Source organism: Heterodontus francisci, chromosome 26, assembly GCF_036365525.1.
Source record: "Heterodontus francisci isolate sHetFra1 chromosome 26, sHetFra1.hap1, whole genome shotgun sequence".
In the NCBI taxonomy this organism is placed as follows: Eukaryota; Metazoa; Chordata; class Chondrichthyes; order Heterodontiformes; family Heterodontidae; genus Heterodontus; species Heterodontus francisci.
Genome location: NC_090396.1, coordinates 50,495,420 through 50,522,746, shown reverse-complemented (window position 1 = coordinate 50,522,746; position 27,327 = coordinate 50,495,420). Strand labels below are relative to the sequence as shown.

At 39.5% G+C, this 27,327-nt stretch overlaps 2 protein-coding genes across 4 annotated transcripts; one reads left to right on the top strand and one right to left on the bottom strand.

Moving 5' to 3' along the window:
* Positions 1–1,727: 1,727 nt before the first annotated feature.
* Positions 1,728–15,077, bottom strand: si:dkey-21c1.1 (uncharacterized protein LOC100150256 homolog). Of its 2 annotated transcripts, none has more exons than XM_068058199.1 (3): positions 14,736–15,077; positions 8,395–8,506; positions 1,728–4,983 (listed from the first exon to the last, which is right to left on the bottom strand). In XM_068058199.1, exons 1-3 carry the CDS (start codon positions 14,750–14,752, stop codon positions 4,759–4,761), a joined length of 354 nt encoding a protein of 117 aa, XP_067914300.1. In that variant the 5' UTR covers positions 14,753–15,077; the 3' UTR covers positions 1,728–4,758. The 2 variants fall into 2 exon arrangements, with proteins under 2 accessions (XP_067914300.1, XP_067914298.1); XM_068058197.1 differs by lacking the exon at positions 14,736–15,077 and adding an exon at positions 14,400–14,679.
* LOC137384325 (uncharacterized) lies at positions 14,854–25,728 on the top strand. 2 transcript variants are annotated; one of them, XM_068058196.1, is made up of 5 exons: positions 15,202–15,336; positions 18,687–18,859; positions 21,381–23,042; positions 24,949–25,062; positions 25,321–25,728. In XM_068058196.1, exons 3-5 carry the CDS (start codon positions 21,581–21,583, stop codon positions 25,347–25,349), a joined length of 1,605 nt encoding a protein of 534 aa, XP_067914297.1. In that variant the 5' UTR covers positions 15,202–15,336; positions 18,687–18,859; positions 21,381–21,580; the 3' UTR covers positions 25,350–25,728. The 2 variants fall into 2 exon arrangements, with proteins under 2 accessions (XP_067914296.1, XP_067914297.1); XM_068058195.1 differs by lacking the exons at positions 15,202–15,336; positions 18,687–18,859 and adding an exon at positions 14,854–15,195.
* The last annotated feature ends 1,599 nt before the right edge of the window (positions 25,729–27,327 follow it).

Here is a 27,327-nt window from a genome sequence, read left to right as displayed (position 1 = left end):
CTGGACAAATTTCTGATTTGGAAAAACAAATCCACTTGATTCTCAGTATTTTTCACAACTTATCTCAGGCTTTCCTCATACAAAATTGTGCAGATATAATTTTATTTGAAATACATTTTTCTTCCCCATTATAGCTTCATTTCAAAGGAAACTATTTTTGACTGTTTCAGGATCATTTTATTCTGCTTGTTATTGTAATATATCAGATCTCCACTACCCTGCAGCTTTTTTTTCTTCATGGCCCAGATGTTTTGGTGGAAATGACAGCAAAAACTGTCATGTTTTGTTGTCATTGCTCTTCTGAAACTGACAGCATACACACACATGCGCAGTTAAATGCAAAAATGCACAGGTTGCTGTCAGTAATTCGATGCTTACCCATAGGGTGTGCTGTTGAAGTCTCCCTAGACTGCAATCAAGTTGAACTGACAAGAACTTGCCCTTTTAGTGTCAATGTAAAAACCCTTGAAAAAGATGAACATTGTTGAATGAGATGTAACTGAGTTTTTAAATGATATACAAAGTTCATATTTACTGAACACCACTAACTGAAAAACTGATTTTTACATGTGGTGTCTTTCTCTATTGTGATTATAAAAAACAATTTTAAAAATAAATTTTCACTAAACTTTGTTCATATTTCATCTATCTTAATCCCATGTCATTTATTTTGCGCTCAAATTTAATGAAAGGGATGATCAGTGCATTTTACTTCCTAGTTTGATATGAGAATGCTTCAGTGATTGGCTGCCTCTGCTTGATGACTTCATTGTTGTTGGACATCTGGAGATCCCCTTAACTCAGTGCCAGATGCAAACTAACATTGGAAAAAGGGAAATCTATGCTAGAGATCTTCGTGGGTGACTTTCTTTGAGGTCAGCAGTGAGCAGTAACTAAAATCCAGCCCCGTGATAGTTGTACATCTCATGGTGAAGGATGGGACATTTTCTGACTTTCTGTAGTCAGTTAGAATCAAATGTAACACGGAGACGTCCCTGTCCATGTCAAAAATGTTCCTTAAACTTAACTTCACAGCAGTACCTCTTATTGCACCAGCAAGATTTCCATTTTCCAAACCAGTTGTCTGCATTATCTATATGCAACTTACTTAGTTAACTGAGAGACCAACACTATGAAAACTGTATTATGAATTAAACTGCTTTGATACAACCAAAGAAAGTAATCTCAGGCTAGACTACATTCAAACCTGTATCCAGAAATGAGGACAATGCACTAAAATCCCTAAACCCTTAATTTCCAAACATATCCATATTAGTATTTATATAAATTTCGCACCCGTTATTCCCATAATTCAAATGCACAAGTAACCACGTAGCTAACTTCTACCAATTTGACTGTCTTTCCCCCTCCTCCTGTGAAAGGACCCCAGTCTTGATTTGTCACCAGTTTGGGCCACATCAGGAACTGAGAAGAGTTAATTGTTTTCTTCCAAGACAATCACATCTGTATTGCCCATCTTTAAAAAGACAAATTTTAGATATTAAAAACATGTTTTAATTGCCCTAGCTTCAGTGTCTTGGCTAACAATTGCTTAAATTATATTCAAAGGTTATGAAGTAAGCATCAATCATGTTACCAGTCTGAATTATATTTCCACAAAGTGCTGAACCAAGGCATCTCAAAGCTAAACATGTTGAAAAGCTGCAGCATCATAAAATTGATAGTGCTTTCAATAACTCTGAAATCAAAGACTGAGTCATCAGAAATTTAGGTAAAATAAATTTTATTTCAAAATTGTTGAAAGCAAGAAATGGACTTCTCTGAAAAAGAAACTTGAATCTTCTTTAAGAAACAGATACATTTTTGGCTTTAACAATATGCTCGAGATCTTGAACAGCCATGATCTTTGCTATGGCTTAACTGTCAGGCATATTCATTTTTAATTCAGAACATTGAATTTGACCTCTAAACTGTGCAAACCCAATAAAATCCTCAAACTATCCTCACTGGTTCAAAATTGATTGAGATTCAAGAATCATAAAGTGGTTGGTATAAACAAACCAGGTTAAAATGCTACGTTAGTGCCTTATTATCCACCAAAAACTTAACAGTTGCAAATTCCACATTCAAGGTCCCAACTGCACAGTACTTATCATACAGCCTGCTTCCTCTTCACGTGCAGTTCTCCACAGACATAATGCTCTGAGTTCCATTGATGACATGCCTAAATATGTAATGCTGACAGATAGGATTAAGTGCTATTCCTGTTTTTTCTGCTTTACAGCAAAAAGCAAGGAAATGCAACTGTGGTACGATTATAACCATTTCAAATACAACGAATGAAACAGCTCTTAATTTATTTTTAATGGAACTATTTTCCATGTGATTAATTTTTTTCTGTCTCTCTGCATGGCCTCCACTTGGCAACTACCCAATGATATAATTATAAACAGGTCACTTCAAGATACTGCAGGAACAGAACCATACTGGACTGCTCCGTGATGCAACGTATAGCACCATTTCTAAGAATATTCCTTGAAAATACATCAGTTGCTATTGTGGATTTCAACAACTTGTTATACTATCCTAGATGTTTAAATAGCCAACTGTGATATGCAGGTTATGCCACGAGAAAATATTCTAACTTCCACAAACTAAAAATAATTGGTACGAATAGAGTATTTTACCTGTAGACCAGAAGACAACTCCTCAGTTATCCATCAATGTGTACTAGTTTGGAGATAAAGTGCAGCTCAAATGTAAAGTTAATTGTTCCAGATTTACATTGATCAGTGATTTATTGAAAAATAAAACTGAGTGCAATTAGACCGTAGAACCTACAAACCATAAAAAGGTTCAAATTGATGAATTTATTTATCAGTAAACCACTGGTCATAAGTACCAGACACATTTTAGCAGTCAAGCTGCTTCCGCAATCAGCCAGATATGGACAACGTTAAGAGCAGGTTGTCCAGAATGTTATACCATACAATTCTGAATAAATTGCTCCAAACTGAAGTTGATCTTCAGTGCAAGTGGCATAGAAAATGATAGAGTTGTAGCAAAGGGGGGGGGGGGGGGGGGAAAAGCACAAAATGTCTTGGGCATCAATACCTGATCTCACGGCTACCTGGTGCTGAAGATTTTATGATGGATTCTGTTCATGTATTGTGGACTTTCACATCACTGTATTCTTGATTGCATTTCAAATGATCTCATTAATTTTATTGAATGTAAATGGTTACAATAATTCTGTATTCACTTCTGAAGGTTAAACTTGGTAACTTTCGGCTTACAAATAAAATAAAAGTTCAAGACTAGAACAAATTTAAAAAAAATCCCTGACAAAGAACAAACTCCCAGCCCCATTCCAAATCAAGAGTCAGTCATGTGCACCCTGAGGCTTTCATGAATAATTAGGAATGTCATTAACTGTCATGCCTGTGTTACACTTTTACCCAATCTTAACACACAAATAACTAAAAATAGAAGACAGTTATTCGAATTTTTAAAATCTATTTGCCACTACCTCCCCACACCATCCTAGAGGTGCGACTCCTAGCAAGGGTACAGTTCCAAAGGCATTGTCTGGTACCTCACCCAGCTATCAGCAGCATATTTGACCACAGGGGCCACTGCAGCTGAACCTCATGCTGTACTTTGCCTGAACCTGTCCCACATGCACATTTCTAACATGGGTTCTCAGATAATCAGTAGAACCCATAATGTTGTCCCAATGGAGACCCATTAACAGCGCAGACCAGCGATCAAAACTCAAACCTTTGTGGTCTATATAGCTCAACTACTCACCTCACTGAGCCATCAAGGAAGCTCACAACAGCCATCTGAAAGTTTCACACCAGTTACATTTGCATGTAAAAGCTGCAAAATAGACATCTGGTAACTGTTTAGAACGCTAGCCACAATTTTAAACAACTTTTAATCTGTATTTGCATTTAAAGACATGTTCAGGTTTAGTACAGCTTAAGATGATCTGTATCAAATGCAATCCCAAAACTAACAAAGAACTGTATAACTAGGATTAACAGAACCCATATGGACTTTTTTTTTTGGTTAAAACGGGTTCTCACATCAAATCTTTATACCAGCCTGATAGGAAACTCCAAGTTTACAGCCTAGATCTGCAGAGACATTAGTTTTTACTCCAGTAATTATATAAATTCCACAATCTGCTTCATTCTCTGAATGACAGTAGCAATTTCACAATAAGTGGAAGTTTGCAGCTATAGCACCAGAGGGGCGCAAGGAAAAAATGGTTGTAAAATACCAGGGAAACTGTTGTAAGCCTAATACAGTTCAGATCATTTTTAGAAGACCTTCAATTTGGTCATAATCCAGATTCGTATCACCTCTTAAAATGCAGTAAGAATGCAAAAAAGCTTCTTAGACCAAGCTGACCCTACTGTGTTTGAAAGTAACCACCTTCTTGTTTCTTCATTACAAAGCAATTTCAACAACTACTGTTGGAACACCACTGGAGGACTTTGCTCATTTGTAGACTAATTCCACAGTGAACAGATTTAGTGAGTTAGAATTGTGCCAGACAGGGTAAATGAAGCAATCAAGGCTACAGTTGTGCTATTATAGTCCCCACAATTTTGATATTACATTTGTCCAAGGGCATTTAAAGAGTGAAGAGATGGTAAATTTTTAACCAAATGGAGCAAAAAGGGAAAAGATTGTGCAATTTAAATCATCTAAGTACAAACATCCACTCCAAAAGATTACATTTACAGTCCCTGTCCTTCATTGAAGGCACACAGTCCCACATTCTGGTCACGTTTGATGTCCACGCTGATGTAAGCTATAGAAGTGTGCCTCCCTCAAGATCTGATTGATTTGAAAGTATGGGCCTTGTGCAGACTGTTCACTGGAGTCAGAAAACTGAAGCATAGTCGAGCTGTTGCCTGGCTTGGTCCGGCTTGGATTGGCTTCAGCTGGTAAGTGTCCATTCGGTCTGTCAGGACTGCTGACTATACTGCTGCTGTCACTGCTTGAGGACTGCAGAAAGAAGAGTTTATTTAGTGAGAGCAACTCTAGAATGCTAACACAGTATGCACACAGCTGAACCTTTAAACATGCGTTAAATATGCACATTTCCTCATGTATTGGCATCTTGGTACATCATATGCCTGTTGTGAATTGCCAGAAACCTCCTTACATCCAGCTGAATACCAATATCATCCCAATGTATTTTAAGCAAAGAGAAATAAGGAATACTTATGCATTCCTTTGTGGAAATACAAGATCAGCCAATGACTGCAGCATTCTTTCAGAGGTTTCCCCATAACCAGCTCAACAATGCACATGTAAATTCAGAACTGGACAGCAGCCCAACAAGCGATAACCTTCTACACTAAGAAACTAGATACTTTAATCAAGAAACAGTTGGATCGGCAACATCACACTTCAAGCTTATTGGCATCATAATCATACAAATTACATTGGAAGAAGCAATTAGTAAAGACAGCTGGGAAAAGAATGGGACAGGCAGTGGTGGAGTCATCAAGAACCTGGCTCCTAAGCTGACATCTGCTAAATTTGGCAGGCAGAAGGGAAACCACTTCTTGTTCAATGCAGTCCAAATCCAGGCAGACTGGTGTACTGAGAAAGGATTATCTTCTCCATGTGACAGACCCTCCCCACTCTATTATGTACTCAGTATTGCTGCCTACCCTGCTCCCCCATTCACTCTTGATTGATGACTCACTGGTGTTTCTTCTTTTATTTGTTTCTCTTTTTGAACTTCCCACTACAAAGGGATTGGAAAAGGCTGTTCCTTCATTGGTAGATCTAGAGCTCAAATAAAATGACAAGAGCAGCATTTTCCATTGCTCCAGGCTTGGAAAGTTCAAAACAGCCAAAACCAATAGCAGACACAATACAAATTAGGTTAAGGGATAGGTCAATAGAGATGCAGTGGCAGACATTTAAGGGGATATTTCAGAATACACAGAATAGATACATTCCAACGAGACAGAAAAATTCCAAACGGAGGACCCTTCATCCATGGTGAACTAAAAAAGATATCAGACTTAAAGAAAAAGCATATAATTGCGCAAAGATGGGTGACAGGTCAGAAGATTGGGCAGAATATATAAAACAGCAAAGAATGACTAAAAGATTAATAAGGAGGGAAAAATTAGAGTACGAGAGAAAGCTAGCTAGAAATATAATAACAGATAAGATTTTTAACAGATATTAAAAAAAGAGTTAATAAAGTGAGTGTTGGTCCTATAGAAAGTGAGTCTGGGGAATTAATAATGGAAAATAAGGAGATGGCCGATGAATTGAACAGGTATTTTGCATCGGTCTTCACTGGAGTTCAGAAGAGTTAGAGGCGACTTGATTGAAACATATGATCCTGAGGGGTCTTGACAGGGTGGATGCGGAAAGGAGGTTTCCTCTTGTAGGAGAGTCTAGAACTAGGGGTCACTGTTTAAACATAAGAGTTCGCCCATCTAAGACAGAGATGAGGAGAACATTTTTCTTTGGAACTCTCTTCCTCAAAAGGTAGTGGAAGCAGAGTCTTTGAATATTTTTCAGGCAGAGGTAGATAAATTCTAGATTAAGCAAGGGGGTGAAAGGGGTAGGTGGGAATATGGAGTTGAGGTTATGATCAGATCAGCCATGATCTTGTTGAATGGCAGAGCAAGCTCGAGGGGCTAAGTGGCCTACTCCTAATTTGTATGTACACTTTCTAAGCCTCAGTCAGCAATATTACACACTCTGACCAGGAATTTGAGGGCCAGATAATCAAAGCTTGCAGATTTGATCTTAATCTCATAAAATATAGCTTGGGATTCCCCCAACTTAACCTGAGTTACTAATACTTGAATCAACTTCACATTTATAACAAAGGAGTTTCTATGTTTAGAGGTAGCATCACCTTCCCAGCAGAATTGCAGCATTACCTATAAATGAGCTGAACCGGGGTAACTATAGAATATATCCAATTTGGCCACTGTTAACCACAAACCGATTCTCCAAGTCTTAGTGTTTTGTTGCAATTACCTCCAGCTGCATACCATTAATCATCCAGCAAATGTTTTTGCTATGTAATGCAAATATACATTGCATATAAAATGGAATGACAAGAGTTGTGAGGCACCTCATGTTCTATATCGAAGGAATCTGATCTCTATTGCACTTTCTGAAATGTCAAATTTGAACTGTTATGCATTTTTTGCAAATTTTTATGAATAAAGTATATTTTTGGGGAAAAAAATCATCCACGTTAAAGAAAACACTCAAAAAGACCAATCTTATAATTTGGGTAACAAAAGGCAATTGTGCTCAAGTATTCATTAGATATTGGTTTGCTCCAACAAGTTCAGTCTCGAATCAGCAGGGAAGACATGGGGGCAATTATTCTTATTATTGTGCTTGGGTGTATTGGACTGCTTGGATGGAATCCAGAGGAAATTGATGGGGAGGCCCAATATTTTGTCTATTTCAATTGACATATATGGGATGGGCTCCATGAATGCTATCCAATCCTTCCTATGCCAATTTGCCTTTATGCCTGAAACTCAGTCGTGCCAATTCACCCAAGTGCAGTAAGATGAAAATCTATCCCTTGTTTATATTTTAGGTACAGGAGGAGGCAAGGAAAAAATATTAGAATGAGGAAGTTTAACAAAAACGTTAGCTGAATTATAACATTTTTTCTTATTTGTTTCCAGGATGAAGAGGAAAGGAACAAAAACAAAAACACACATACAAATTCCATGGTTAAGACAGTCTTTTCAAACTGTATTTAGTAGATTACTACAGCACCACTTAGAACTTGCTGCAAGGTTCACCAGAGGTTGGGCCACTGTTTTCTTGAGATGACTATGAAGTCAGTTGTAACAATGCACTTCTGCCCACTGAGAAATGTGTGAATTAATTTTAATGAAGGGACCCAATATTAAGAACTCCTGCTCCTCATCTAACCTATCTTGTCTAGGATCTGATGCAGCTCTGAGCTGTATCTTCAAAATAAATGCTTTCACCGATGTCCTTTATTTAAAGGCCATGTAAAACACACTGCATTTTGTACAGAACAGAATTCTTGAGAAAAAGCTTAGTTAGTAAAGGCACCTCCATATGTACTTTCTAAAAAAATTGAAAAAAAAACAGAAATTGACTTTTAGGTTTACCAAAACAGCTTGCCGTACAGGGTTACTTTCCAATTCCCACTCTAAAATTAAGGGGTTGTATGTCCTGTTATATATATTTAGACATTCCTCCTCCCTCTTCCTAAAACTAACTCATACTGGGGTCTTGTTCTGGCGCAGGAGTAAACTATTACCTCAACCAAGTGCTTAATCACACATTAACCTGGAGTGTTAACTATGGCAGACCATTTGACTGAAGGGCGCTGTCCTCAGGTTAGTTAATACTAAAATTTTGCAATTTGTTTCTAACCTCGCAGTCCCAGCTATCTCTTGGTAGATCCTGCAACAAAGTACTGTTGCTGAGACGTTTCGGTGGTGGGACAGACTGGCTTTCTTCATCGTTACAGTTCCGTCTTCGCTTCCTGAAATGGGGTGGGGGGGTGGTGGTGGAAGAGAGAGAGAGAGAGAGAACAGGACCTTAATTTAAATTTACAAACACCAATTAAGGTGCATAATTCCTTCAGCTTAACCACTGGTTTTCACAAGATTCTCAAAGATGATCTTTGAATAATAGTTGGACACAATGTTAAAGCTGTATTCAACAATTTTAAAAATTAAAAATAGCAAGTTATTCAGGGTTCAGCATGGAAGTTAATTATGAAAGGAGATGGCCACAGTGTTGGTGCAACACAAAACTGATGATTAGATTAGATTAGATTAGAGATACAGCACAGAAACAGGCCCTTCGGCCCACCGAGTCTGTGCCGAACATCAACCACCCATTTATACTAATCCTACACTAATCCCATATTCCTACCAAACATCCCCACCTGTCCCTATATTTCCCTACCACCTACCTATACTAGTGACAATTTATAATGGCCAATTTACCTATCAACCTGCAAGTCTTTTGGCTTGTGGGAGGAAACCGGAGCACCCGGAGAAAACCCACGCAGACACAGGGAGAACTTGCAAACTCCACACAGGCAGTACCCAGAATCGAACCCGGGTCCCTGGAGCTGTGAGGCTGCGGTGCTAACCACTGCGCCACCGTGCCGTTATGTAGGATAACTTGTCAGGCTTTACAACCCAATACTATACAGTGCACCATGATGGCTTTTCGCCAGAGGGTGGTTGGGTTATGACTCCCTCAGCCCCTCCCATCATTTTGAGGTCAGTTAACGTAGCCTTGGAGGACTGCCTCCATCCTGCTCCCAGGACTGGGGTCAGTTGGCATTGCCCAATACACAGCTTCCAGATTGTCTATGAAAAACAAAGGGTAGGGGGAATTTGGAACTCTGCCAAATCTAGAGTTTGACCCTCTCCCCCTTCCCTACAGTCAATCAGACCTAGCCCCTACAGTGGCTTTAGCCGTGACTGCAGGAAGGAGGAATGCAGTAGTTGAGGGAATACTGCACTGTCGGGGTGCTGTCTTTCTGATGATATGTTAAACTGAGGTCCCTTCCACCATCTCAGGCGGACATAAAAAATCCCACGGTACTATTTGAAGAGTGGAGGAGTTCTCTCCAGTACCCTGGCCAATACAACACCTGAAACAGTATCTGGTCATTATCTTGCTGCTGTTTATGGGAGATTGATGTATGCAGATTTGTTGCCACATTTCCGACATTACGACACTTCAAAAGCATTTAGTTGTCTGTGAAGCATATTGGTACATTGAGGTCATGAAAGGCACTATACAAATATAAATTCTTCCTTTAACTCAAGTCTCTAAAATGCTTTAACCATGATCTTATGGTTTTAGAAGCATTTCCTTAGATGAAACAAGTACACATTTTGCATCACTTACTTGGGGCGGCACAGTGGCGCGGTGGTTAGCACCGCAGCCTCACAGCTCCAGGGACCAGGGTTCAATTCCGGGTACTGCCTGTGTGGAGTTTGCAAGTTCTCCCTGTGTCTGCGTGGGTTTTCTCCGGGTGCTCCGGTTTCCTCCCACAAGCCAAAAGACTTGCAGGTTGATAGGTTAATTGGCCATGATAAATTGTCACTAGTATAGGTAGGTGGTAGGGAAATATAGGGACAGGTGGGGATGTTTGGTAGGAATATGGGATTAGTGTAGGATTAGTATAAATGGGTGGTTGATGTTCGGCACAGACTCGGTGGGCCGAAGGGCCTGTTTCAGTGCTGTATATCTAATCTAATCCTGTGGACAAGTTCTAGTACTGAGCCTGGCTAGCTAACATACTTGGAATGACTTTATTTTCTCCTGTTTGTTCCTATTGTAGCTTGGCCCAAAGTTTTATTTAACATTTCAGTCTTTGTCTCCTCAAAACGTTAAAACTTGAAAAACGGCATGATCAGCTACAAAAATGTTCAGTTACATTTTCTGACATTAAGGAGTGCTTCCAAATTATGCTCTTGCTGAAGCAATTGGCTTGATTATTTCTGCACATCCCTGTAAACTTTAAAGCAATCTATAGAGAAATGTGCTAAACTTAAAATGCTGCTAAAATCTGGAACTTGTAGCACTATTTTATATTATGGAAATGATGCAGCTATTTGAACAAAATGCAGCACCCTGAAACCTTACTGATCTGGCAGTTCTACAATATTTCTCCCATATCCAACTCCAATGTCTTTGTCATGTAAATTTCACCAGCCTCTATAGATATGAGTTTGTCACTAAAGGGGTGATCTTCAGTGTTGGATCATATACTGGCGAAACCACTAACTTTCTTCCAAATAAAACTGATGAATTGGCATACGAGCTCCTTCACTGTTGGCAAACTATAAAAAACAGACCCCACTTTAACCATGCTCTTGTAATTTGATTATAAACCTAAACCTAATCATAGCTCCATACACGTCCATCCTATTGTATGGTGAAATTCTGTTACCTTGTGGTCATGAACACGATTGCTAGTGGATATACAATAAATACAGAACCTTAAAATTAGAGCTCAGCCATTCAGAGGTGATGACAGAAAGTGTTTCTTCATACAATGGGCAGTGAAAATCAGGAATCAAATCAATTTTGACAAGAAACAAACTACACACTAAAGAGGCCTGTGGAATAGTCCATGCTTCAAAAATTATTACTTACAAGTCATCAGGTCAGTCCACTTGTAGGACACAGTTGAACCTCAGAACTCATCACTGAATGTTTAGATTATTCATATAATCATTTCTAACTGTGACAACTTCCCGCATCATTGACTTTTCCAGTCAAGTATTGCCATATAGTATAGACCTCTTTAGTTTCACTCCTTCCTGTCTGCTAAATCAAAAACTGCCTGAACTGAGTTTTGCATCTGTCATGGATCAATTACAGTCCATCACTGGTCATTAAACACAACAATTACAAGCTGATCGTTCTCCTAAAAATGGTGTCTTTTATTTTATGGAGCTTTGATCATCCATGTATTTCACTAAGTATATGGGTACAGAACTCTCCATAATCCAGATTAGGGATAGCCATTCATTGACATTCTTCAAATTATAATTGAGCCATATTACAAAATTTATGTACAGGTATAGCTACAAGAACACAAGAATTAGGAGTAGACCATATGGCCCATCGCACTTGAAAATGCCTCATTTATGCTCACTGTTTGCTTCCTGGCCATTAATCAATGTTATCCATGTTAATATATTACCCCCAACTCCATGAGCCCTGGATTCTAAAAGAGATAGCTGCAGAGATAGTGGACGCGCTAGCTATGATTTTCCAAAATTCCTTGGATTCGGGAACAGTCCCATCAGATTGGAAGTTGGCAAATCTTATATGGCTTTTCAAGAACGGAGGGAAAAAGAAAACAGGGAACCACAGGCCAGTTGGCCTATCAGTTGTTGGGAAAATGGCAGAATCTATTATTAAAGAAGTCTTAACAATGCTCTTAGAAAAACACAGTATGATTAGAACAAGTCAACATGGTTTTACTAAAGGGAAATTCTGTTCGACAAATTTATTAAGAGTTTTTTGAGGATTTAACTAGCAGGGTAGATAAAGGGAAACCAGTAGGTGTAGTACACCTGGATTCCAAAAGGCATTTGATAAGGTGCCACACAAAAGGTTAATAGGCAAGATAAGGTTACTATATATTTGGTATGGAACTTGTGTCTTCTACTGTGAAGACAGACACAAAATATTTGTTCAATGCCTCTGCCATTTCCTCACTCCCCATGATCACTTCCCCTGTCTCTGCTTCTAAGGGACCAAATTTTACTTGAGCTACTCTCTTCCTTTTGATATACCTATAAAAGCTCTTACAATCTGTTTTTATATTACCGGCTAGTTTACTCATTCTATTTTTTCCTTTTTTATCAACTTTTCGGTGGCCCAACATGGTGCATCAACATCATATCCCATACCTTAAAATTATCTAACCGGCACTTGACAAACCCAAAACATTATTCAGGGTCCTCCATTCTAGCAGCTCAGTTCAGCATTTCCCCCACAAATGAGAGAATCAAGAAAGAAATTCTGCATCCTATATAGTATTGAGTGCAATAAAATACGTTCAGTCTTAAGCATTGAGGATTACATGACTCTTTTCATCCATTATCCTAAAAAATTCAATGGAGGATTATTAGAAATTAAGGCTGGATGGATACAATCACAAAAAAAAAATCTCTGTGGTTGGTAACTTGACTAAATAATTTATTACTCGAACACCACACTTTTATCTCTGGAACACAGCTAAGGCTCTTGGGATAAAATATGACCATTGTACAGGTAAAGTGAATTTGCATAATCTAAAGTTAGCTCTTAACTGATACAAGTCCATAGCAGTACTCCTTCCAAGATAGCTTGTGATGGAAAACAGTAATGTGACATGGCTGCAGAAAGGGTTTTTCTGTATTTAAAGTATTGCAGAAGGGCCTTTACCACATGTTAAGATATGTGTTACAGCTAAACCTGGTGCTGGCAAAAGTGGAAAGGTTACCCTATTATAGTAAGATTTGTTTTAAAAACGATAAACTTGGTCACAATGATAAATCTGAATGCAGCATGCTTAAGTTTGGATAACCAGGTCCCTGGTTGGATTTTGAAGCTGAAACAGTAGGACTCATATTCCAAGTGCCATTCATAAAACTCAATTGTACAGGACATTGAACATATGTTATCCACTGAGAAATGAGCTACCAAATGTCAGATGTACAAACTCTCAACTCAGAGCACCCATAACTACACTAAAGTGACTCCATTTCTTCAATGTTAGATCATACAATTACTACTCAATTAAAAGTAAATCTGCTTTGGACTTGAAGCCACGAACAGGCTGATTAATTCCACTCATACCTGCATCGTTCTTACACTACCTTATCATTCTGTGCTGAATTTAAATTTGCATCCTGAGGAAAAAAAGCAGGTTGAACGCAGGTTGGGGGATGAATGTCAGAGGAATTTCTAAGATTTGTTGTCAAATTAATCACCATTACACCGCAGAGTAAATGACCCATTTTGTAATGCAGAACTTTAATAAGACTTTTGAGATACTGAAATAACACCCATTAATGGAGTTGAGTTACTTGCCCATTAATCTTGATTATCAAACATATAATTAGCAGGAGTATCAAATATATGCCTGTTCATTTAATACATCATGCCCATGAGGAAGAATGCAAGGTTGATTGAAGTTCAGTATTACCTTCTACAGGAAATTACCTAGCCTTTGTTCTGGATACTCTTCAGAAAGAAAGAAAAAAAGCAGCTCTCAGAAGGAAAATCATGCCCACTATTCTGTGCCTCCAAAATATTACCTTAATGATAAATGGTATGAGCCTTGATCTGGGAGAATACTGTCTATCCCAAACAATTTGCTGCAAAACTGACAAGACATAACTTGATTAACAGCATTTTTATCCTGAGGGGGGAAAATAGCCACACCTAATTTGCACACTTGATAATTTAGTATGAAAGGATTTGCTTGCCTTTAAACAAACTACTGGTTAAATGTGCCAATTCACTGATTCCAAGAATAAGAAAGTGAAACTAATGATGATTAGAAAACCATGGACACAAAAGGTAATCCTGATCATTTAAAACGGTATAACTTCTTAATTTATTAAAGCTGGATTAAAGCATCAGTGCTGTACCCACCCAAAGCTAAAAATACATCATTTGTATCCTATAGGTTGATCAAACCCAAACCCACAATAAGTTGCCACCATATTGAGCAGGAGAAAAGAACTCAAGACAATACATCTATGGCTGGGAAAGGGACAATATCCCTTTAACTCATCTCCGTTCGAGGCAAGAGTAAATGCGCACAAGGCCAGACAGGCGAAACATGACATTAGATCGATTATCACAACACTTCCTTCAGTTAAAATGCCTAGACATTTATTTACACAAAAGCTGTTGCCTGCGCCATTGGGCCTCGGTACATCAGCCATTCATCAATGGAGCCAGTTCGCATACGTTATGCTGCAGCGGGGGCGGGACCGACTCCAGCCGCAGCCCCGCTTCCCCTCAGGCTCACATCCCGGAGGAGGGGAGGTGTTCCTAGCCCCAAATACCCCTCTTTGCCCGAGTAACGGGCCCGACTGTCTCTCGACCTCTACAGGCCACCGGGCCGCCGCCCGTTGTGATCCAACCCCTAATACCTCCCACCCTCTCCTCACGGCGGCTGAAACGTACCGGGCCGTGAGGAAGGGGTGTCAAATGGAAGCCAAGAGGCCACTCACCTGCCGTCTGATAACATCTAACCCCGGCCGCTGCTCGCTGCGTCTCTGCCGCCCTCAGCCACGGGGGGGCGGGGCCACGCACGCCGACACGTTAATAGTGACGTACGACAGACTGCGCCTGCGCAATCAGCGCTGGGGCCCTGCCCCGCTTATCCCCACCAAATATAACTGAACCCGAAAAAGCCCGCGGCCGGCCGCAGGGAGAGAATCCAGGGACTGGATTCCGGTAGCCTCCCACTGTCTGTCACTTTCTCTCCGGCTATCAATCTCCCCTCCCCGCCGCTTCCTCCTCTGACTTCGGCTCTCGCCGACTCCTTAATTTTCCTGTTTACACCTCTCTGCGCATGCGCCTTGGGGACCTGAACGCGGACGGACCGGATGTTCGGCCTTCGGACCGGAAGCCCGGCTTAGGTCGTGAGACTTCTCCAAATTTTTCTCTTGCTGACGGATGGTTTAACAGGTACCACAACCACTTGACCTCATTGTTTTTTTTAAAAAAACTTGGTCAGTTTTTATTGATTGTAAAACAAAATGAAAGAAAATAAAGCTATTTAGGCGCCACATAGGCGATTCAGGGGCGTTTTAAGAAGCAATGTCGCACGTAAGTCAGAAATTACTAATCAAACAGCAGTTTTTTTTTGGTGTAAGGTTAGAGCTGGGCTGGAGCTTCAATATGAGAAGCAACATCAGCATGAGAGTTGAATTCTGTCGTGATCTATTAGAATAGTTTCCCACGCTCCTCCATTCTTTTGGGCACAAGAATCACTTTAGCTTCGTTAAATGAAGGATGACGTAGCATAGCCAAAATGCACTGTGTTCCAAGTGTTTATAGAGTCAGAGGCGTACAGCATAGAAACAGGCCCTTCGGCCTATGCCGACCATTATGCCTATCTATACTAATCCCACCTGCCTGCATTAATTCCAAATCCCTTTATGCCTTACTCATTCAAGTGAGGGCGGCGCAGTGGTTAGCACCGCAGCCTCACAGCTCCAGCGACCCGGGTTCAATTCTGGGTACTGCCTATGTGGAGTTTGCAAGTTCTGTCTGTGTGGGTTTCCTCTGGCTGCTCCAGTTTTCTCTCACATGCCAAAGACTTGCAGGTTGATGGGGCAATTTATAATGGCCAATTTACCTTAGTACAGGTAGGTGGTAGGGAAAATATAGGGACAGGTGGGGATGTGGTAGGAATATGGAATTAGTGTAGAATAAGTATAAGTGGGTGGTTGATGGTCGGCACAGACCCGGTGGGCCGAATGGCCTGTTTCAGTCCAGATGCCTCTTAAATGTCACTACTGTTCCTGCCTCCACCAACTCCTCAGGCAGCTCATTCCAGATACCCACTATTCTTTGTGTGAAAAATTTACCCCTTTGATCCCATTTAAACCTCCTCCCTCTCACCTTAAATCTATGCCCTCTAGTTTTAGTCACCCCCACCATGGGAAACAGACTCTGGCTATCAACCCGATCTATGCCTCTGGTAATTTTATATACCTCTATTATGTCCTCTCAACCTCCTTCGCTCCAGGGAAAACAGACCCAGCCTATCCAATCTCTCTTTGTAACTCAAGCCCTCCAAACCAGGCAACATCCTGGTGAATCTTTTCTGCACCCTCTCTAGCTTAATCACATCTTTCCTGTAGCGCGGCGACCAGAACTGCACAGAGTACTCCAAATGCAGTCTAACCAATGTTATGTACAACTGTAACAAGACGTCCCAACTCTTGTACTCAATGCCTCAGCCGATGAAGGCAAGTATGCTATACTCCTTTACCACCGTGTTGCCACTTTCAGGAAACTATGTACTTGCACCCCAAGGTGTCTCTGCTCAACACCACTCCCCAGGGCCCTGCCATTCACTGTATATGTCCTGCCCTGGTTTAACTTCCCAAAATGCATCACTTCACACTTGTCTGCATTAAATTCCATTTGCCACTCCCTTGCCCACTTTCCCAGTTGATACATATCCTATTGTAACCTTAGATAACCTTCTTCACTGTCCGCCATACCACCAATTTTTGTGTCATCTGCAAACTTACTAATCATGCCCCTTATATATTAATGACTTGGATGTGAATGTACGACAAACAAAGAGAGGGTCCAGCACTGATCCCTGCGGCACACCACTGGTCACCGGCCTCCAATCTGAAAAACAACCCTCCACTACCCCCCTCGGCTTCCTATCACCGAGCCAATTTTGTATCCAATTTGTTAGCTTACGCTGGATCCCATGTGTTCGAATCTTCTGCACCTTTAGAGTTTTCTTTTCATTCCCTGCCCACATTTACAACAGTGCATCCTTACTGGGTCATATTTTGTACAAGATCCCACTCTCTGGCCTACAACAACAACTTATTTTTATATGGCACCTTTAACGTAGATGAGAAAATGATGGGGGGGTGGGGGGTGGGGGGGGGGGGGGGGGGCGGGGGTGGAAACAAGGATAGATCATTAGGAGACATCAGTGCGGCAGCGAAAGAGAAGCCATTGAAAGCAAGACTCTGGCTAGTTTTAGATCGATTAACATGGAACCAGGTGAGTAGTTCCACCCAGCTGAATGACAGTGGAGAGGCGTTGGAAGGGGATGGTGTGGTCATACGTGTTGGTGGCTGCAAACAGCTTGAGCAGGAATAGTTTGCCATTGTCAACGTCATCTAGGATGTTCTAGGAACATCTCCGCTCAGTCCGCAAGCAGGACCCTGAGCTTCCGGTTGCTTGCCATTTCAACACTCCCCCCTGCTCTCATGCTCACATCTCTGTCCTGGGATTGCTGCAGTGTTCCAGTGAACATCAACGCAAGCTCGAGGAACAGCATCTCATCTACCGATTAGGCACACTACAGCCTGCCGGACTGAACATTGAGTTCAATAATTTCAGAGCATGACAGCCCCCCACTTTACTTTCTTTTTCAGTCATTTTTAGTTATTTTTTCTTCCTTTTTTTTTTGCATTCCTTTTTACATTTTTTACAATTTTTTTTTTGCATTTATTTCATTTCATCTTAGTTTGTTCAGTTTGCTTACCCACTGTTTTTTTTCAGGTTGTTTTTCTTCAGGTTTGCACTTGCTGATGTTCAATATTCAGTATATTCACACCTAATCTGTACTAATGCTTTGTCTTTCAAAACACCATTAACATATTGTTTGCCTTTGCTCTGTGACCTTTTGGTCAGCTATGTGGCCTGGTCCAATCTGCACCTTCTCCTTTGTTATCTCTTGCCCAACCCCCACCTCACTTGTTTATAATCTGTGACTTTTCTAATATTTGTCAGTTCCGAAGAAGGGTCACTGACCCGAAATGTTAACTCTGCTTCTCTTTCCACAGATGCTGCCAGACCTGCTGAGTGAATCCAGCATTTCTTGTTTTTGTTTCATCTAGGATGTTGTCATGTGTGACATCGATGAGTTGTTTTAATACTGTGGCAGGGTGGAAAGTTGATTGAATCCCTCCAAACACGGAGTTCTGGGAACGATGGGAGTGGATTTGGGAGGAAAGGGAGGTTGGAGATGGGGCAGTCCTTTGTTAGGATGGTGGGATCAAAAGTTTTTTTTTTGAGATGAGTGATGACAGCAGATTTAAAGAAGACTGGGACAAAACATGTGGGAGAATATCAGCTAATGGAGACTGGGAGGGGTGGTCAGCTGTTTAGTGGGAACAGTTTCAAGGGTAGAAAAACTAGAAAAGGTAAGATCGCCAACTTTAAGGCATTTAAGTGGTCATTGGATAGACATATGGATGAAAATGGAATAGTGTAGGTCAGATGGTTTCACAGTTCGGCGCAACATCGAGGGCCGAAGGGCCTGTACTTCGCTGTAATGTTCTATGTAAATACGAGAAGGCCAGTCAACGGTGTTCCTTCTACCAACCAGGAATTTGTGTCTGCGTAATGTACTCTACCAAAAGTTCTTTAATCAGCTAGGACTTGATTCAGAAACCATTTAATTTCTGCCCTAGCTGGATGATGATCCAAGTCCTCCTATGCTGGCTGATTCAGTCATTAACTCCGATTTGAGCTTGCTACTGCTGAAAGTCTTGTCTGACGAATGGAATGGGATCTTAAAGCATCTGAGAAGCCTAAAACTAGATTAGAGCTGAAGCGAGTGGATTATATAATCTCAAACTGCTAGGTAATTGCCATTTCTGCCCAGAATTATAAAAGGACTTGACAACCAACAAGGTCATTCCATTTTGATAGATTTTAGCACCAGAATTTCCTTTCTTTAGAAAGGAAAAGAATTTCTTTGAAATAATTTAAACATTGCCTACTTCAAAATCTTTCATGAACTGATTTCACAAATATTTGCAGAGCCCACAAGTCTGGCCACAAATCTTTGTATAAATCAAATTATGTCCAATTTCCTTTCTTACTCTTAATTTACTAATTTTTAATCTATTTCTCACCCACCCAAGTTTGCATCCTTTGACACTGAAAATTTTGCCCAACTATATTCTACTTCTTTGCTCCTGTAATTATAAACTGATAATTTACATTGAACAGCAAACATCTACCTGACTCAACTGCACAAAAGATACAAATCTGTTGGAAGCAGCTGGTAATGTTCCTTATTATTTGCTAAGCTTCCTATTTTGGTATGGCATGACTAAAAAAAGACTTGCTATTATGTAGCACTTTTCCCTACTGCAGGATGTTCCAAAGCACTTTACAGCCAATTAAGTACTTCTGAATTGTAATCATTTAGAATGTAGGAAACATGGCAGCCAATTTGTGCATAAGCAAACACCCACAAAAGCAATGTGATACTGACAAGATAATCTGGGTTTTTAAGTAATGACAAACAAATTGGCTAGGACACCAGGGATAATACCTCTGCTTTTCTTCAGAATAGTGCCTTGGGATCTTTTGCATCCACCCGAGAGCAGACAGGGCTTAGGTTTAATGTCTCATCTGAAAGATGGCACCTCTGACAGTGCAGCACTCCCTTAGTCCTCCAGTGGAATGTCAGCCTAGATTTTTGTGCTCAAATGTCTGGAGTGGAACTTGAACCCACAACCTTCAGACTTGTTGACCGGAATGCTACCAATGTTACTTGTAAGCTGTGCATACACGGCCACACAGCAACCTGGCAGGCACCATGCAGGCCACTCAAGTCCTCCCTTTTATGTTGCAGTGCTTGCCCAGCCATGCAAAAAAAATTTAAGGTACAGTGCATTCAAATGAACAGGTTGTGCACAACTAAAGAAAGAGTGTGAATATTACTACCAGCTGAAGGGTGGCTGACATGACTGAAGATATTGCTTTCAATATCTTTTTTAAAAAATCCTGTCTTGGGTAAAGCTTTTCTCCACCTTGTGTAGCAGTTGAAAGCTAAAATGGAATAATATTCCAAAAAAAATGGCTTCCAAAATATAAAAACTTATTTGAAGTCTTGAACAATAATAAACCCAGTCTTAAAACTGAAATGGAGCTGCTCTACATGCTGTCCCTCAGTATCATCCAAAGACACAGTTTCCACTGCTGACAACAGCCAGCTCTACCTCACCACATCTCGACCCTTCCAGTGTCATTGTCCGACTGCTTTATGACATTCAGTAGTGAATGAGTCAAAGTTTCCTCCAATTATTTATTGGGAAAACAGAAGCCATTGTCTTCGGTCCCTGCCACAAACTGTTCCCTTGCCACCAACTCCATCTCTCTCCTCGACAACTGTCTGAGGCTGAATCAGACTGTTCACAACCTCTGTCATATTTCACTGAGATGAGCTTTCAATCACATATCTGCTGTCACTCATTAAGAGTAAGTGTTTCCACCTCCATAACATCCTGTCTCTGCCCTTGCCTCAGCTCTTCTGTTGAAACACTCATCCATGCCTTTGTTACCTCTAGACTTGACTATTCTAACATACTCCTGGCAGGCCTGCCACATTCTACCCTCCATAAACTTGAGGCTATCCAGAACTCTGCTGCCGGTGTCCTAACTTGCACTAAATGCTATTCATCCATCATCCCTGTGCTTGCTGTCCTACACTGTCTCCAGATTAAACAATGTCTCTATTTTAAAATTTGTGCTTATTTTCAAATACCTTCATGGCCTACCCCTTCCCTATCTCAAATTTCCTCCAGCCCTACAACCCTCCACGATATCTGCACTCTAATTCGGACCTCTTGCATATCCCAGATTTTAATTGCTCTGGAATTCCCTCCCTAAACCTCTGCCTTGCTTTCCTCCTTTAAGACACTGCTTAAAACCTACTTTGACCAAGGTTTTGGCCATCTGCCCTAATATCTCATGTGGCTTGGTGCCATATTTTCTTTTTAATGCTTCTGAAGCACTTTGGCTATTTTATTATATTTATATAGCATATTTAATGTAAGTTGTTAAAGGGGTGATTTCATAGATCTGTGAAGGACATGATTCTTGCTTGAAAAACTTCTAGAAACTGGTGCTGTTCTGATTTTCCTGTTTGTATATGAGGTCTATGTAAAATATGCAACAGTCTGATTAAAGAAATGTAGTTTTGAACTGTAATCTTATCAAGACATATCCATTAAGTCATTATCTTAAACTTAATATACCTTCCTGTTTTAATGGAAAACATTTATTCTTCAGGGTAGGAGCTGAACCTTAAATAAATAGTCATATTATGATGAAGAAATATTAGTTGATCAGGTAATTTGTTCAACTTACAGTACATTAATGAAAACACCAAGGCAAAGGACAGACCCTGCTGTTGTAGCAATATTAAAACCTACCATTGATTTGGGGAAACTCTTGTCTTTAAACCTGGTATTGTTACAGATGCCAAAATGCCAACAGCTTCAATCAGTCAAGACCAGTTTATGCACTTCTCACTTTTGGTTTAAGACTATTCGGTCTTTCCAATTGAAAAATGGAAAATACTTCACCAGGAATGCAAGTGTGTCCATTTTGTGGTAAAGCTTTTAAGCGGCTAAAAGCACATCTTCCTCACTGTAAGCTGGCAAGAAACGGAAATTGTGAATCTAATTCTAAAAAGACACAAGTACCTATTGCAATTCCACAGCTAAAATTAAATTGCAAACCAATTGAATCTCCAGCATCGCCGAGCAAGAAGATAAAAATTAAAGCAAACTCAGGAAAAACATTAACGCAGAAAGAATCAGCATCACTAACAAAACAGAATAAATCAATAGGTTTGTGGAATGAATCATATACTTCAGAACAAACTGTTAGGAGTAAAGGGATAAATGAACCACAGTCAAGTCAAGGAGATTTGATGGACAAGAGAGAGCCAATCAGAAAAAAGAGTCAGTATGTTAGCAGGACAACTAAAGTGCGATCCAGAGAGGCAAAAAAAGAAATGGTCATAAAAACAAAGTCCAGTGAGCATTTTTTAAAACAAGACCAAGACAAAGTAGATGTAAAGTTAAAAGACACCAGAGCAAAAGTGAAGAATGCGCAAAAGATCAGTAATAATTCTATAAAGAAAGAAGAAAATATTGACGACAGTTCATCAAGGTTCCAACTGAATGAAAAAGAAAGTGCTGACCTGGTATCAAAAAATGTACTTTTTCCTAAAGTGAAGCCAGTTCTTAATTTAGAACATATTCCGACTCAACCAGAATTTGAGGAGACAGCTGTGTTGGATCTGCAGGCCCATGGCATTGACCCTCAGTCATCTGATGCTGTCAGATCAAATTCACTTCACTCCATAAAACAAGAGAATATGGTTCCTATAGTTGACATAAGATGTCAAAGCGACCAGAATAAAGTCATAGAAAGAATGATCTCAAATAAACTAATATATGAACCATGCATCAAAACTAGTGTGTGGCATCACATTAAAGAAAATTTGTGCAGAACAGCTACCAGTGCAAAGCTGGATTTTATTTCAAATGTGAACACAAGTGTGAAGGAAGATGATTGTAGAGCTGAAATTTTAGCGACTAGTCATAGTAATTCATCCACTAGCAATCACATTTACAGTGTTATTATGGCTTCTATGCAAGTGAAGGACTTTAATAAATATGAAGGAGATCCAGGTACTGAGTATGTGGCTATGAAGAAAATGGAACCTAGTGACTGGACCACAAATGGTCTCGCACAGACTGAATATTTGCATTTGTCAGAGAAAGAAAATGGTTGGAACAAAGACACGCTTTTATCAACAAGCACCACAAAAACAGAGTATTTGCCTGAAAGGATTAAAGAACTTCACCCCAGTCTTTGCAGGAAAACTGGGATAGGAATGGAGTGGTTTCCTGAACTGTATCCAGGGTACCATAGCATTGGACTGAGTATGCTTGCTAAGCAAACTGAACAGCTGGAAACACCCATAAGGCTATCTGCCTCGCAGAGTAAAAATACAAAAGGTATAATCAGCTGTATATTTAGAATGTTCTGCTACAGTCCTGCCATATTTGTGTATTTGCTGATGATTCACCTGCCGTAACATGACTCAATTGCACTTTTAAAACCATATTTGCTTTGGGGAAAATGCCATTTTAAAATATTCAAAATATAAAGTTACCTAATTTTATATTTTGTCACAGTACCTTGTAATTTATCTCTATTTATACTGTGTTGTACTGCTCGGTTTCTTTATTGTGGATGCTCAGGTGGCCAAATATTTAAAAGATAGATATAATCTCTCTAACCGGACAGCAGCTCATCGAACCAATGTAATACAAGTGCTTATTGTGTAAGTAATTGTGTCACATTGGATTGGTTTATTCTTGTCTATTATGGCTGCAAGCACATTCTATTTTTATTCCTTCAAGGAAATACTTCCTACAATCCACAGAAGTCAACTTTCCAAACTCTTTTCACAGGGTCAGTCAGGTATCTTGGAAATGTACAACTGCATTGGATAATCCTTTTTTTTTTTAATAGATCTTGTTTGATTTGTACAATTATATAGAAGTTAAAATTTGTTTCATGTAATGGTAATATGAACTCCTGAGTTGCCAATTTACCATCTAAGAATTATGGGCATTATGTTTGAGATACATACCTAGCATTTTTTTTTTTTGAAGTAGATGCAATATTTGAATACTGCTTCAAAAATTCTTTGCAAGAGTGACAAATGGACTTAAAAACAAAATTGGTGCCCATTTGCAACTGCAAATTTCACAAATCAAAGATTAATTTTTGCAAATCATTTTTTCAGTGAATTTTGAAATTTGCACTGTTCCCTTTGTTAATGGTGCTATATGTATGTGTCTGCTGGCTTGAAGTATGAGTTTGCAGTGGAAAATTATGTCTAACCTTTGCTTATTTCTTGGAAGTAGGTTTGATGAGATGTGCCTTGGACATGATTTCCTTTGGCAAAATTGAGGAAAATTCACATTCATTTTGCAGCTTGTATACATTTAGCGAGTTGGCAAATTTTTCTATAAGCACTTTTCTGGGGGTGGGGTCATTCTAGTAGATTCTATGAAAACTGGTTGAATTGTGGCTTTGCTTTATCTTGTACTAATAGAGCCATTTTTGTTCCTCTCGGTGAAATCGTCACACAGTATAAATGGGGTAATCTTATAAAAAGAGGGAGGAAATGGAAACATTGCACTAACTCTGGATTAAACAAGATAAGATCTCAGCTTTGAATTTATCAGCCCTAACTTCAGAAAATCTGTTTGGAATACTCAACAGCCCGATGAAAAACCGATCTTGTATTCTTATGAAATGCTGATGGATGAATAAACTTGAATTTATATAGTACCTTTCATGACCTCAGGATATCCCGAAATGCTTTAGTCAATGAAACACTTTTGAAGTGTCGTCATTGTTGTAATGTAGAAAACACAGCAGCACATTTGTGTGCAGAAAGCTCCCATAAGTGGCATTGTGGTAATGATCATTTAGTAGTGTCAATAAGGGGGGGGGGGGGGATAAATGTTGAGCAGAACTTCCCCCACCCTTCGAATAGCACCTTGGTTTTTTTTTTTTACATCCATATGGAAGGGAAGACAGGGTCCCGTTTAATGTCTCATACGAAAGACAGCACCTCCAACAGTGCAACATTCCCTCAGTCTGTGGATTGGTACTTGAACCCACAACCTTCTGACTCAGAGGGGAGAGTTGCAAATGTGCTACCACAGAGCGAAGGCCGACAACTGACTGATGATTGGAACTCTATAGCTAGAAACAAGCTGCCTTCATAGCTGACAGTTTTTTTTTAAATGGGGCAGGAGAAGAGGTAAGAAATTGGAGAACAAAACAATAAACAAGTTTTGATAAAACTGGACAGCTAATTATTTTGAAACTTGTTCCCTGCAGGTTATAATGAGTATTATAAGTACATTAGCACAAAGAGAGGAAGAATCGGAGGTGTGATTACTTTGCTTTTGGGATGTGCAAGCCTCAGCTACATCTGGAATTATTATTGCATCAGTGAGTACATTTGTGCCTTCTGACAGTCAATGGGAATGCAGAAAACGATTTCAGATTGGAACCCGATTTGATAATTTTCTGTCACAATTATTTTTAGTGTGTGAATGAGCATAAATGAACATCCAATTTGCAAGTCTTCCCACCACCCCCATCAAAAGAAATCAAAAGCGACAATTCCTGTGCATTATCTAGTAGACCTGAAAGACTCTTGCTAAAAGCCATTAATGCTTTAACAAGTATTAAAACTTTTGTTTTCAGAACACAATTCTTGGAGAAAATACCTATGAAAATCATGGACTATCACATTTTTCTGATTCAGTCCACTCATACATCAAAAAACGATGGAGACATTACCGTAACAAGAAAAAGCGAATATTTTACAGTGGATTTTAGTTCTTGTCCCTTTCATTATGTAGAGGAGGACCAGGATAAAGTGAGTGTACCCGAGTTGCTTCATTATGAAGGCAATTTTAAAATTACAAGCTGAAATAAAAGGTGTCACTTTTTGTATATAGATATTTATGCAATGTGATTTGAAAATGCATTTACGTGACTACTACAGGCAAGAACAGAATTTTTAAAAAAATCATTAAAATGGTCACTTTCAAAAAGTATTAAGAAAAACTGACCTGTAAGTATTAAATGAATGGCAACAAGTAAAATATACTCGCTTCTAAACTTTATTGGCATTCTACCAGCCATCACAATCTTGTTCCAGATATACTTTTTGTCTCAGAAAATTCAGCATTATGTAGGCAATATCATTACTTGAAATAGAAGAAAACCTGCAAAAAGCATACTGTTTAAAAGTCACCAAAGTACTATGGAGTTGGTTATTTTTTTGAAACAAGAAAATTTTCTTGTGCTGTCAAATTTATATTAGGAACTTGATTGTATTAAGTTCCAATAATATTTATTCTATTTACTTGTATAAATATATTTTTCTTGGCATTTCTTTTATATAATTGATTCTGGACTATGTATGGTATTGGCTTTTGCTACTATGTATACACAATGTTGGTGATGCCTTACTGTTCACCTTTTAAATCAGGCACCAGAGCATATTAGTTTTTTGACATCACTTCGCTGGTGAAACCATGCACATGTGCACCATGCACTATGCAATTGGAATTTCAAGTGTTAAAAGCTCTGCGACCCTATACTTTATTTCAGTAACATACTCTGGTGAGAAATATTGAAACACTGGTTTAAAATGTAAACAGACATCATGTGCAAAGGTATCCTGCAGCAGGATGAGAATCCCTGATTATGAAAAAGTTACATTAATCAGATGCAAATTACAGTAGACTGGATTAATGGTGCTCTTCTAAACCCCACAGGCTCTGTCGACCCCAGTTCATAGAGGTGAAATTACTAATTAGGGATTACTTTAAAGTTCAGCTATTGATGCAGTTTAAAATGCAGCAGTTCTTAAATCTATATGGCAGTAGGTCTCCTCCAGATGTATTTCCCAACAATGCACTAATCCTATGAGGTACCATGATGTTGTAGATAACCCTCAGAGGGGACATGTACATTATAGTTGAAAGCTCAACTGACTCCATTGTCTGAAAATTTTTTGTCATGGTGAATGGTTGTGATTTTACTAATGGTAATTCACAAAAAGTATATTACAGACATATGTAATAAACCAATAAAACTCGACTCCTAGGGAATGCTCCCTGATTAGGATAGTAAGATGTCATTCCTCTAGAGTTGGAAAGTCTAAATAGATTGTATACAGGATAGAAACAGCCAGGAACTTTACAGGTTTGACAAAGAGTCTGACAGTCTGGCATCAGATATCCCAGCCTCTAGCATTTCTTTACCACATTACTATAATGGGTAAATGGCCACCTCTAGTGCTCAGAACATCTAATACTTAACTAATGTGGATTATACCTCGGCTTTTTGTACTAGACTGCATACGCTGGAGTTCCATCGTTCAGGAATAGATTGGAGTAGCTGTGAACATGAGGACCATTTGAAAAATGGGCACAGCCATTACAATTTGCTACACTGTTATGAGGCCAGTATCCTCTCTGGGTCGCTTCCAGTGAAATTTTCTCAGCACAGTTATGAGGAGTGTAACTAGTGCCACACAAAAGATAATGTTAGAGCCAGCAGGACTCAACATAAGATGATCATGTGTTGTAATTGGCATTTGGCCTGGTCACAGGCTGAAATTACCTTTCCTAATGACATGTGTAATTGTGCCAACTGACGTTAATTGACTGTTGACCCTGGTAACTGCTGCTATTTGAC